General features: G+C 42.2%; 1 protein-coding gene across 1 annotated transcript in view; it reads left to right on the top strand.

The window, feature by feature from the left end:
• LOC111964034 (astrotactin-2) overlaps positions 1–14,258 on the top strand; it is a 798,238-nt gene that overhangs the window by 391,459 nt on the left and 392,521 nt on the right. Inside the window, exons 18-19 of the mRNA XM_023987704.3 lie at positions 77–210; positions 758–906. Of these exons, the coding sequence (XP_023843472.1) occupies positions 77–210; positions 758–906 (283 nt within the window). The remainder of the gene's footprint in view (positions 1–76; positions 211–757; positions 907–14,258) is intronic.

The raw sequence follows: 14,258 nt of genomic DNA, 5'->3' as shown, positions 1-14,258 counted from the left end.
CTGGATAACTCAGGGCGTCACAGAAGGGCGATGTACGGAAGATAATTGCATTTGTCTCACCTGTTACCTTTCACAGGCCTTCAAGAGCGCCACGATGAGCTCATACTGGTGTGCAGGCAAGGGAGATGTCATCGACAACTGGTGTCGCTGTGACCTGAGTGCCTTCAGCAAAGACGGCCTTCCCAACTGCAGTCCCCTGAGGCAGCCTGTGTAAGTCAGAGCCTACCTCCCATCTATCCAAGCCTAGGGAGAAATGTTGGAGTTGTAACAACCATCCCTAGGGGTGAGACCAACCTTTAATTGCTATAGGCCAGTCCAAACACCCCAGTGCTCACTCTCAAGAAATAACAGTGTATCTTGTTCTCTTACCCCAGCTCTGTTTTGAGTCATCATACACCCCAGCTATTGAAACCATCAGAACTTTTGGAGAGAGATACAAGGCATTGGATGAGCAATGACTCTCCGGTGGATTTCCACATTAAATTGAATGGACCTACTTGCTTGTTTGATTTGTCGAATGGATGCATTGATGATTCCAACTTGCTCCCTATATCTGGTCTCAACATTTTATTAACAGACTCTTAGGGTTGCTTTCCCCGACACAAAGTAAGCCTAGTCCTGGACTAAAAACACTTTTAACTGAGATTCTCAGGAGTAAGCTCAATGTTCCCGGGGAACTAGTCCTCAGTGCTGTTGACTTCAAATATTGTTATTGAATTAAAGTGACCCACCTCCTTCCTCTCTCTGTCTGTGTCAGGCTCAGACTGGCCCCTCACCTAGAGCCCTCCAGCACCATGGTGGCCCTGGAGTGGCTGGATGTGGAGCCCCTGATTGGCTACAAGGTGTCTGATTACATCATCCAGCATAAGCGGGTGGAGGACCCCTCGGAGGCAGAGATCTACACAGGTAGGTAGGCCGCTAGTATATTTAACTTTGGTCCAACCTACATCAGTTATTGACAATTGTTTATCCTATGACAAAGCCAAAGGGACATTAATGAGCTCATTTACCAGTGACGAGCCACATTATCTAACTGTTTGCTCTGCTGATCTGTGGAGGCCTGCTCTCACAGACAAGGTTAGACACTTGGTAGGTGAACCGGAGGGAAGAACGGGGGGAAAGGAGGTGGGTGGTGTGTGGGAGAGGGAAGACAGGAGAGGATGAGAGGATGAGGCTAGGCTATGTGACAGGGGCCATAATTAACGCTGACCCCTACGTGTGTAAGTCTGGGGTAGTGAGTCAGAGCTTTGGGTGATAGGGATTTAATAAAGGAGAAGAGATGAGGTGTGTTGGTGGAAATAGCCAGCTTTAGTCATCGGCCACGCGGACAGGCGATCATTCACACCTGGGAGGAGGAGAGCTGATGAGCCGGGCCCAAAAGCCGGAGCGGGCACAGATAGGCATCCTGGCAGGGGTGTGGTAGGAACAGGGCAGATGGTGTTTGTGTGACTCACCTCTGCGTCAGAGCAGTCCAGGATACAGATGAGAATGTGAACAATATCTTTCTCTCTATTTACCTCTTTATCTTCTATTGCAATGTCTCTCTCCTTCTCTGTTTTCTTAGTCTATAGTGTGTCTCTTTCACTGTTATTGTCTCTCATCTCTCTCTTGTTCTCTTTCTCTCTCTCTCTCCAACTCTCTTTCAAACTCTCTAAATTCCTCCAGAAAGCCAAGAAAAGTTGGACTGACATTGATTTGTCTGTAGTAAAAAAGCCCTGACTTTTATTGTATGTGTGTGTGTGTGTGTTCCCTGAAACACATGTTGCAATCACAACAAAGGATTTCATTGTTGGGGGAGTCTTGGATTCCCAGATATCATCTTGGTGTGTGTAATCAAGGTGAGAAGGGGAGAGAAGCGTTGGCATGGCATCGCTTAGGTTCTCTCTATTGGAAACTTCTTCTGGGTCGTCTATAATAAACCATCAAACAACCCTTTGAGTGGCTCCCAGTTTTACAGGAGGGATGGAATCAAACCCTCCATTGTTCTCCAAACTGGGGGATCTACCGTGCTGATACAAAGTTGGACGTGGTCGGAGAGGGGGATTTATGGAATAATGGGGACTTGTTAAAATTAGGAATTATTCTCTCCAAGATTTAGGAAGAGGAGACTGTCTGCCCGGCCAGTGATAACCTAACCTGCTTAGGGGAAAGACAACAAGTGTCAGCGAGTTCAGATGGCTACGCAAATCCGGACTGTTTTTTCACAATGTCCAATTCCATCCATGGAAATTCATATCCTCTATACCCATGGCGAATCGTTTGGTTTCAAGACCTTGCATTGAAGTCCTTTCTAGGGGAAGAAAAAGTTGTTTTATTTCAAAAACAGAACCGGGATAGATATAAAGAGCCCCAGTCCCTGATCACCTGGAGGCTTTAAACCACAGATGAGACTTCCACAGAGAAGCACCGGATGATCAAAAGCAGACCGCTCCGATCTGGGCCACACCCCAGCTTTCATACACCTGCCAAGTGAATTGAGTGCTCTTCAAAACTGGAGTCAGTTTAATACCTCATATATCTGAAGTTTTGTAGCAGGTATGTGTCCCTCCAGTAGTTAAATCCATTGGAAACTAAATGGCTTTTGCATTAAAAAATATACCTACATCGGCAAGATATGAAAGTCCATGGGCTTTAGGCGGTATTGGGTTGGTCAGGTGAAGCAACATCCACATTAGGTTGTTTGATACAGATAAAATCAGTCATGTCAAAAGGATTCGTTATGCTTGGAACGACTTTGGAGATACTGAGGAGGTATTAAAGTAGGATTGGATGGATTGCACCTTGGGTTGAAAACTCAAAAAGGCAATTATCTTCTAGTCTTCACCTGACCCGCACCTTGGGATTATTTTTTTTATATATACATTATCCTAAGCATAACCTTCTACAACTCCCTATTTTGTATGATCCTATTCCTATGTTCCCTGTTGACATACAGTACCATTCAAATGTTTGGACACACCTACTCATTCCAGGGTTTTTCTTTATTTGTAGTATTTTATACATTGTAGAATACTAGTGAAGACATCAAATCTATTAAATAACACATATGGAATCATGTAGTAAGCAAAAAAGTGTTAAACAAATCAAAATATATTTTATATTCTTCAAAGTAGCCACTCTTTGCCTTGATTACAGCTTTTCACACTCTTGGGATTCTCTCAACCAGCTTCATGAGGTAGTCACCTGGAAGTAATTTTAATTAACAGGTGTGCCTTGTTAAAAGTTAATTTGTGGAATTTCTTTCCTTCTTAATGCCTTTGAGCTAATCTGTTGTGTTGTGACAAGGTAGGGGGGTATACAGAAGATAGCCCTATTTTGTAAAAGACCAAGTCCATATTATGGCAAGAACAGCTCAAATAATCAAAGACAAAGGGCAGTCCATCATTACTTTAAGACATGAAGGTCAGACAATCCGTAAAATTGCAAGAACCTTGAACGTTTCTTCACGTGCAGTCGCAAAAACCATCAAGAGCTATGATGAAACTGGCTCTCATGAGGCCCGCCACAGGAAAGGAAGACCCAGAATTACCTCTGCTGCAGAGAATATGTTCATTAGAGTTACCAGCCTCAGAAATTGCTGCCCAAATAAATGCTTCACAGAGTTAAAGTAACAGATACGTCTCAACATCTACTGTTCAGAGGAGACTGTGTGAATCAAGCCTTCATGGTTCGATTTGCTACAAAGAAACAACTACTAAAGGAGACCAATGACAAGAAGAGACTTGTTTGGGCCAAGAAACACGAGCAATGGACATTAGACCAGTGGAAATCTGTCCTTCGGTCTAATGAGTTCAAATGTGAGATTTTTGGTTCCAATCGCTGTGTCTTTGTGAGATGCTGAGTAGGTGAACGGATGATCTCCGTATGTGTGGTTCCCACCGTGAAGCATGGAGGAGGAGTTGTGATGGTGTGGACGTGCTTTGCTGGTGACACTGTCTATTATTTATTTCGAATTCAAGTCACCCTTAACCAGCATGGCTACCACAGCATTCTGCAGCGATACGCCATCCCATCTGGTTTGCGCTTAGTGGGACTATCATTTGTTTTTCAACAGGACAATGGCTCAAAAAACACCTCCAGGCTGTGTAAGGGCTATTTGACCAAGAAGGAGAGTGATAGAGTGCTGTATCAAATTACATGTCCACAACACAATTGAGATGGTTTGGGATGAGTTGGACCTCAGAGTGAAGGAAAAGCAGCCAACAAGTGCTCAGCATATGTGGGAACTCCTTCAAGAATGTTTGCAAAGAATTCCTCATGATGCTGGTTGAGAGAATGCCAAGAGTGTGCAAAGCTGCCATCAAGGCAAAGGGTGGCTACTTTGAAGAATCTAAAATATAATACATATATAATACACTTTTTTGGTTACTACATGATTCCATATGAGTTATTTCATAGTTTTGATGACTTCACTATTATTCAACAATGTAGAAAATATTAAAAATAAAGAAAAACCCTTGAATGAGTTGGTGTGTCAACTTTTGACTGGTACTGTATACTCCCATATCTTCTGCTGTACTACTCCCTTCTTTTATCCGTCTCATCTTGTTCTTTGGGAGGCTTAGTGGGAGCAAGCTGTAGCACCACCCTGATCTGATCTCACATCTGCACGAACCATCAACACCTATCTCCCTTTTCAATTCTCAATCCTCAAATCTGTCTTTTACTCAAATCAAACCAGAGAGAAAACCTACTCTCCCTGGCAAGGTCAAGAGCAGCAGCAGTGATGGACTGAGATGGACTGACTCTCTTTGAAATGCTTGGACAGTGGCCTAGTCGGCCTAGTCCTCAGTACATAAACACTACCGTTTATATGCTCGCGATCCGCCCGATCTACGATCCCCCCCTGGCAGACCATCAGTCAGCCTTGGGTCCCCACAGGTAAGGGCATGAGGCCCAGTCTCAGAGCCTGAAGGGGAACCTAAAAGCCCCCTATCCTTTGAATGGCAATAAGCAGCCACATCCCCCTTCCTCTCTGATTGTTTACCTCTTCTCTTAGAGATATTTATCATCCCCTGGTTCTTCGACCAACAACAAATCAAATGAAATTTTATTTGTCACGTGTTTCGTCAACAAAAGGTGTAGACTAACAGTAAAATGCTCACTTATTGGCCCTTCTGAACAAAGCAGAGATTAAAAAAGAGAAATAATAGAAAAATAATAACACAAGGAATAAATACACAATGAGTAACGCTAACTTGGCTGTATACAGTGCATTCAAGAAAGTATTCAGACCCTTTCACCTTTTCCGCATTTTGTTATGTTAATGCCTCATTCTAAAATGGATCTACACACAATACCCCATAAAGACAAATCAAAAACAGGTTTTTTGACTATTCAGACCCTTTGCTATGAGACTCGAAATTGAGCTCAGGTGCATCCTGTTTCCATGGACCATCCTTGGGATGTTTCGACAACTTGATTGGAGTCCTCCTGTGGTAAATTAACTTGATTGGATCTGAGAAACAAGAATCTCTGGTCTGATGAAACCAAGATTGAACTCTTTGGCCTGCATGCCAAGCGTCACGTCTGGAGGAAACCTGGCACCATCCCTAAGGTGAAGCATGGTGATGGCAGGACCTTGCTGTGGATATGTTTTTCAGGGGCAGGGACTGGGGGACTAGTCAGGATCGAGGCAAAGATTAACACAGCAAAGTACAACGACATCCTTGATGAAAACCTGCTCCAGAGCGCTCAGGACCTCAGACTGGGGGCGACGGTTCACCATCCAACAGGACAACGACCCTAAGCACACAGTCAAGACAACGCAGGAGTGGCTTCGGGACAAGACTGTGAATGTCCTTGAGTGGCCCAGCCAGAGCTCGGACTTGAACCCCGTCTAACATCTCTGGAGAGACCTGAAAAAAGCTGTGCAGCAACACTCCCCGTCCAACCTGACAGAGCTTGAAAGGATCTGCAGTTAAAAATGGGAGAAACTCCCCAAATACAGTTGTGCCAAGCTTGTAGCGTCATACCCAAGAAGACCCAACGCTGTAATCTCTGCCAAAGGTGCTTCAACAAAGTACTGAGGAAAGGGTCTGAATAGTTACAGTTGAAGTCGGAAGTTTACATACACTTAGGTTGGAGTCATTAACACTTGTTTTTCAACCACTCCACTAATTTCTTTTTAACAAACTATAGTTTTGGCAAGTATGTTAGGACATCTACTTTGTGCATGACACAAGTCATTTTTCCAACAATTGTTTACAGACAGATTATTTCACTTATAATTCACTGTATCACAATTCCTGTGGGTCAGAAGTTTACATACACTAAGCTGACTGTGCCTTTAAACAGCTTGGAAAATTCCAGAAAATTATATCATGGATTTAGAAGCTTCTGATAGGCCAATTGACATCATTTGAGTCAATTTGAGGTGTACCTGTGGATGTATTTGCTTGACATCATGGGAAAATCAAAAGAAATCAGCCAAGACCTCAGAAAAAAAATTGTAGACCTCCACAAGTCTGGTTCATCCTTGGGAGCAATTTCTAAACGCCTGAAGGTACCACGTTCATCTGTACAAACAATAGTACGCAAGCATAAACACCATAGGACCACGCAGCCGTCATACCGCTCAGGAAGGAGACGCGTTCTGTTTCCTAGAGACGAACGTACTTTGGTTTGAAAAGTGCAAATCAATTCCAGAACAACAGCAAAGGACCATGTGAAGATGCTGGAGGAAACAGGTACAAAAGTATCTATATCCACAGTAAAACAAGTCCTATATCGACATAACCTGAAGGGCCGCTCAGCAATGAAGAAGCCACTGCTTCAAAACCGCCATAAAAAAGCCAGACTACAGTTTGCAGCTGCACATGGGGGCAAAGTTTGTACTTTTTGGCGAAATGTCCTCTGGTCCGACGAAACAAAAATAGAACTGTTTGGCCATAATGACCATCGTTATGTTTGGAGTAAAAAGGGGGAGGCTTGCAAGCCCGAAGAACACCATCCCAACCGTGAAGCCTGGGGGTGTCAGCTTCATGTTGTGGGGGTGCTTTGCTGCAGGAGAGACTGGTGCACTTCACAAAATAGATGGCATCATGAGGCAGGACACTTATGTGGATACAGTGGGGCAAAAAAGTATTTAGTCAGCCACCAATTGTGCAAGTTCTCCCACTTAAAAAGATAAGAGGCCTGTAATTTTCATCATAGGTACACTTCAACTATGACAGACAAAATGAGAAAAAGAATCCAGAAAATCACATTGTAGGATTTTTAATGAATTTATTTGCAAATTATGGTGGAAAATAAGTATTTCATTTCATTCATATTTTACTTTAGTGTCTTTAGATATTTTTGTCAGATGTTACTATGGAATACTGAAGTATATTTACAAGCATTTCATAAGTGTTGAAGGCTTTTATTGACAATTACATGAAGTTGATGCAAAGAGTCAATATTTGCAGTGTTGACCCTTCTTTTTCAAGACCTCTGCAATCCGCCCTGGCATGCTGTCAATTAACTTCTGGGCCACATCCTGACTGATGGCAGCCCATTCTTGCATAATCAATGCTTGMAGTTTGTCAGAATTTGTGGGTTTTTGTTTGTCCACCCGCCTCTTGAGGATTGACCACAAGTTCTCAATGGGATTAAGGTCTGGAGAGTTTCCTGGCCATGGACCCAAAATATCGATGTTTTGTTTCCCGAGCCACTTAGTTATCACTTTTGCCTTATGACAAGGTTCTCCATTATGCTGGAAAAGGCATTGTTRGTCACCAAACTGTTCCTGGATAGTTGGGAGAAGTTGCTCTCGGAGGATGTGTTGGTACCATTCTTTATTCATGGCTGTGTTCTTAGGCAAAATTGTGAGTGAGCTCACTCCCTTGACTGAGAAGCAACCCCACACATGAATGGTCTCAGGATGCTTTACACAGGACTGATGGTAGCGCTCACCTTGTCCTCTCCGGACAAGCTTTTTTCCGGATGCCCCAAACAATCGGAAAGGGGATTCATCAGAGAAAATGACTTTACCCCAGTCCTCAGCAGTCCAATCCCTGTACCCTTTGCAGAATATCAGTCTGTCCCTGATGTTTTTCCTGGAGAGAAGTGGCTTCTTTGCTGCCCTTCTTGACACCAGGCCATCCTCCAAAAGTCTTCGCCTCACTGTGCGTGCAGATGCACTCACACCTGGCTGCTGCCATTCCTGAGCAAGCTCTGTACTGGTGGTGCCCCGATCCCGCAGCTGAATCAACTTTATGAGAGTGTCCTGGCGCTTGCTGGACTTTCTTGGGCGCCCTGAAGCCTTCTTCACAACAATTGAACCACTCTCCTTGAAGTTCTTGATTATCCGATAAATGGTTGATTTAGGTGCAATCTTACTGGCAGCAATATCCTTGCCTGTGAAGCCCTTTTTGTGCAAAGCAATGATGATGGCACGTGTTTCCTTGCAGGTAACCATGGTTGACAGAGGAAGAACAATGATTCCAAACACCACCCTCCTTTTGAAGCTTCCAGGCTGTTATTCGAACTCAATTAGCATGACAGAGTGAGCTCCAGCCTTGTCCTCGTCAACACTCACATCTGTGTTAACGAGAGAATCACTGACAAGATGTCAGCTGGTCCTTGTGTGGCAGGGCTGAATTGCAGTGGAAATGTTTTTTGGGGATTCAGTTCATTTGCATGGCAAAGAGCGACTTTGCAATTAATTGCATTTCATCTGAGCACTCTTCATAACATTCTGGAGTATAAGAAAATTGCCATCATACAAACTGATGTGAAAACTTTTGTGAAAATTTTGTGACTTTGTGAAAATTTATATTTTTTGTCATTGTCAAAACTTTTGTCATTGTCAAAACTTACAGTTGAATACTTTTTTCGACTGTATATGCATCAGATGCATGAATAAATGTTTGTGGAAATATATATTTTTTTAAATATATAAAAAAAATTGTTATTTGTTTAGATAAAGTCAAGGAAAAGTTTTGTATAATTCTGCTACGTCCTAGAAAAAATGTAGGCCTATAGCCTATTTGGGTTTCCCTTACAGTAAAAACACATTACCCACAGGGGAGCCAGGCCATGCCAATCAAAATGAGTTTTTCCCCACAAAAGGGCTTTCTGTGGTCTTTTCCCCACAGAAATGCTCCTCAACATGAATGAATTGATGCTCCTTTCCCTGCATCTGTCAATTACAAGATGTGCCCATCCCTTCATGTACAATATGACAACTGATAACTCATCAGATTATTGTCAATTTAATCTTGTCTATAGGCTAACTCTTATTATGTGTTAAATTTGTTTCGATATAGTTTAGATGTAGTTTCGATGGGTCGGCTGTGCAGGCTGACTGGCATCGTTTGTTTTCCGCTCATCAACTTGGATAGAGTCAAGGGAATGTTATGCATTATTCTAAAGGCCTACGGCAACGCGTAGAATGTTTTCATTTCCCTTACAATAAATTTGATTAGGAATAGAGTTACAGTAAATAAAACAATCCTGTAACACGAAGGTAAAACGTAAAAGTGAATGGTCTCCACCCGCAAGGCGCGTGGCCAAATTATTAACATGAGCGCCAATGCTCATAAATAGGCATAACACAAACTAATCATTACACTGTTGTTCTAAATGAAATCAACCTCTTCACTCTCATCATTCAGTTAGGCCTAATTTAAGTTTGATTGTGAAGTAACTTGCACAATTATCGCCCATTCCATCCAGTTGTCATTCATCCAGTGGGCTGGCATCGTTTGCTTCCCTGGATAGAGTCAAGGATATGTTTTGCATTACGCTAAAGGCCAACTGCAACATGTAGAATGTTTATTTTATTTCCCTTAAAATACATTTGATTAGAGTTACAGTAAATAAAACAGTCCCATAACAGCTTATTTTTACAAAGCAAATGGCATCAACCAGCAAGGCGCGCAGGGTCAAATTATTTGCAGCTGATAAATAGGCATAACACAAAGTCATCATTACACTATTGTCTTTCTAAATAATATTTCACCCTTCTTATCATTCAGTTAGGCCTGATTTAGACAGACGCATTAGTGCCTGACTGGGTACAAATGCCCTACTGCACATTGTCTTGGAGGGTTAAGTTGGGAATAGGTGCTTCATCGTACCACTTCCATATTGAGCGCGTCACTGGTACTTCCTGTTTGAGTTTTTGCTTGTAATCAGGGATCAGGAGGATAGAGTTACGGTCAGATTTGCCAAATGGAGGGTGATCTAGAGTTTTATATGTGTTTCTGTGTGTGGAGTAAAGGTGATCTAGAGTTTTGTATGTGTCTCTGTGTGTGAAGTAAAGGTGATCTAGAGTTTTGTATGTGTTTCTGTGTGTGAAGTAAAGGTGATCTAGAGTTTTGTGTGTGTTTCTGTGTGTGGAGTAAAGGTGATCTAGAGTTTTGTATGTGTTTCTGTGTGTGGAGTAGAGGTGATCTAGAGTTTTATATGTGTTTCTGTGTGTGGAGTAAAGGTGATCTAGAGTTTTGTATGTGTTTCTGTGTTGGAGTAAAGGTGATCTAGAGTTTTGTATGTGTCTCTGTGTGTGAAGTAAAGGTGATCTAGAGTTTTGTATGTGTCTCTGTGTGTGGAGTAAAGGTGATCTAGAGTTTTGTGTGTGTTTTCTGTGTGTGGAGTAAAGGTGATCTAGAGTTTTATATGTGTTTCTGTGTGTGAAGTAAAGGTGATCTAGAGTTGTATATGTGTTTCTGTGTGGTGGAGTAAAGGTGATCTAGAGTTTTGTATGTGTTTCTGTGTGTGGAGTAAAGGTGATCTAGAGTTTTGTATGTGTCTCTGTGTGTGGAGTAAAAGTGATCTAGAGTTGTAGCCTCTAGTTGCACAGGTGACATGCTGGTAAAAATGAAGTAAGATCATCACCAGGAGTGCCACCTCTGGATGTACATTTTCTTGTTTTCTTATGGCCCTATACAGCTCTTTGAGTGTGGTCTTAGTGCCAGCATCTGTTTGTGGTGGTAAATACATGAAAAATGAAAGGAAAACGCCACACACTTCTGCTCATGCTCCAATGTGATTTTATTATAATGTTTCGAGCCTTAGGTCTTCATTGGGCATCCATATCCCAGATATGGGTGGAATGTGTAAGAGAAGGAATCTAAAACAAAAATCCAGAAAATCACATTGTATAATTTTTAAGTAATTAATTTGCATTTTATTGCATGACATAAGTATTTGATACATCAGAAAAGCAGAACTTAATATTTGGTACAGAAACCTTTGTTTGCAATTACAGAGATAGTATTCAATTAGGGTTTAATGAAAACAGTAGTTTGGACATTTTGGAACTATAAAAATAGTGTTCGAACTCCTCGTTAAGGCCAAGACGAGATAGTGTGTTCAGCCTGTGGATCCAGCAATATTCCCTTTGAAGAAGTTTCCTCTCAATGTCCTGCATGACATCTTGACCATGTCAATTCCAATATATCTCAGAGGGCTAATAGGATGTCCAGCTTGTGCAAAATTAACAGAAACAAGGTTTTTGGTGTCACCTGTCCGTATATTGCCGTGGTGCTCGCCGATCTGTGTCAAAAGGCTTCTGCTGGTTTGCCCTACGTACGACAGACCACAGGGACATTTCAACATGTAAACAACATTGGTGGACATGCAGGTAATCAGGCCTTTGATGTTAAATCTTTGTCCTGTGCGGGGGTGGGTGAATGAGTCACATTTGTACATGAAACTGCATTGAGCACTTTGGCCACATTTGTAATTACTCTCCAGAACCTTGTACAAGAAAGTTTCCCTTTTCTCTGGTGGATAATCAGATTTGACCACAATGCCTCTCACGTTTGGGGGTCTTATAAAGACCATACGTGGGGGATATTTAAAGATGGCTTTCAGATCAGTGACAATAATGTACCAGTGCTTCCTGATAATGTCCTTCAATGTCTTCCCCGATGGTGAATATTGGGTAAAGCATGAGAGGACACGTTCTGCTGGTGGAAATGATGGAGGAAATATTATGTACAAAATAATGTTTATGTTTTTAAATGTTTAGGTAATGCCATGACGTATTGGCTTTGTAAATGTTAACACGGTGGCAAAGTTAAAGGTAGGTAGGCCTTGATCATTGGCTAACCCATACAGAAGCATTCTGGGTATTATTAATGCTGGTTTGTTGAGGTATTTGGTTACCCCCCGTGTATCTTTTCTTAATGGAGACGGTTGTTCGTGTTTTTGAGTTTGGATTCTGTTTTCTTTTAGATGCGAGTGATAACTTCGACATCAGACCCTTGTATTGGCTTTCTCGTTGCTTAACATCCATATGCCCTTGGAGGAGAGAGAATTGGAGAAGAATGAAAAAGTGTGGTAAGAGAAGATTCTGTTTGTCCTCCTTGTGCTCCATGTAAAAGGAGCACATCACTTGTCAATGGAGGAAATATCTCCCTCTCATCTTGAAAGCCTCCCATTTCCACGTCGTAAAGCTGTGGACTTCCTCCTCACAGGCACAGCCGACAGGTACACGATCCTGATAAGCCTTGTTAACTCGTCCTGATCTTAGCCACGCTGAAAACCACCTCATCACCATTAAACCCAGAATGCGATCTGAACCCCAGCCCACCACTTAGCAGCATAGGATCTAAGAGAACTGAGGACTTGGGAGTCCACATGCTACAGTACAGGCCAGGACTCAACAAATTAGTTATATAGATGTTAGAATTTAGAGCACTGTCAGTCTGGCGTTTTAGCCTGAATCCCTCTGCTGTGACCTTTGACCCAAAGCTAACAAGCTCCGAGGGTCAATGCGATTCAGACAGGAAGCATTTGTTCCATAATCTCAGTTGAGGTATTACTGAAGTTATGTGCCTTCCCAAAAAAGGGACAGCTAAGTCTCTCAAAGAGGAACTCGGAGCATCAGCTTGTAACTCTGTGGACTGGCAAAACACCCTCTTCCCCTTTCTTCCCTCCATCTCCACCGCCCACTTTCCCCACATATTGTTGTGATATTGGCGCACATTTCACAACAAATCCATGTGTGCACCTAAGGCTATTGGACTGGCTGCCCACAAATATGTTTTGCATTTACTGATCAAACTGAGGTGAATGTTTTGCTTTGGAGCTGACCAACGCTGGGGAAAAGCACAATGTTCTGCTACCACCATCTATAAACAGCACTTTATTGTGTTGAGTTGTGTTTTTGGTTAGGTTTTTGTTTTGAAAAAAACCTGGTACCTACATTAGGGGGCAGGCTTACTGGAAGTGGGGGCAGAGAGGACTCAATGTGCTTTTCTCCTGTCCTCCCCTCTATCCCTCTTTCCTTCTCTCCCTCTTTTTCTATACGCTTTGGGCCCAGGGAGCACAGCTCCCCTTTGATATAGTGCTGCTTTATGGTCCCAGCCAAAGGCCCTGTGGGTTCATGCAGGTCAATATTTATTGTTTCAGTCCGAGGGACTTATTGAAATTCATGTTCGTATATTTTACTATAACGTACGTCGAAATATTTGAAGCAATGCACCAATAGCCTTTGGCTACACTTTGGAGTCCCCACCTCCCCATGCACACAGAGAGAGAATAGGACAGTCTGCACCTAGTATGTCTGTTATGCAGGAAGATAGCCCAAATACTGGAGAGGGAGGGGGACTGTCACTTCAATGCTAGACCAAACTAGAAACAGCTGGAGAGGTAAAGCGAGTAACTGAGATATCTCAAATACATTGAAAACATAATTTACAGTACATTCTATTATTTATCAGTTGTATGTATTTAAGCAGTGTTAGATTCTGTATATGTTGGTTCTATTTTCCATTAGACGTACAGTTTAAAATTGTGAGTGATCAGAAGTTGATGATCATTCAGGCCTGTAGAGACCTCTAGATGGCACACCAATGCAGGGGCAGGATTTCTATTAGACGACATTATCTAACGAGATAGCCGCTCTGCCTGAGGCTGATTCATAATGGGATAGTAGGATTGACACGGCAGGGCTCAGCATTCCCATAGGGCCTACTATTTGTGAAACTTAGTCAAACCTTTTGACTGCTGAGGGGTGAGACATTTAAGTAGCATAAAACAGATATTGTAAAGACATTATAAAGAGGTCACTTTAAATCACTTAATGTGGATATAAAGAGGTCACTTTAAATCACTTAATGTGGACAAAAAGCTTCTAAAATAATGACTAGTACTTGTAATTATTATAGTAGTACTTGTAATCATTGTGTAGTATGGGGGCCCCGAAAAAACATTAACAAAGGCTCCAGAAACACTAAAATGTGTCATTTTAGAAACAACAAAGCTCTCAGTATAGTGATGCCAGTCTTTAGATGTTGTACACATGAAATTGTGTCATTCCGAAC

The sequence above is a fragment of the Salvelinus sp. IW2-2015 genome, linkage group LG5 (genome assembly GCF_002910315.2).
Source record: "Salvelinus sp. IW2-2015 linkage group LG5, ASM291031v2, whole genome shotgun sequence".
Taxonomy (NCBI): domain Eukaryota; kingdom Metazoa; phylum Chordata; class Actinopteri; order Salmoniformes; family Salmonidae; genus Salvelinus; species Salvelinus sp. IW2-2015.
Note: the sequence above shows the minus strand (reverse complement) of the source record. Positions and strands in the feature narration are given on the sequence as shown.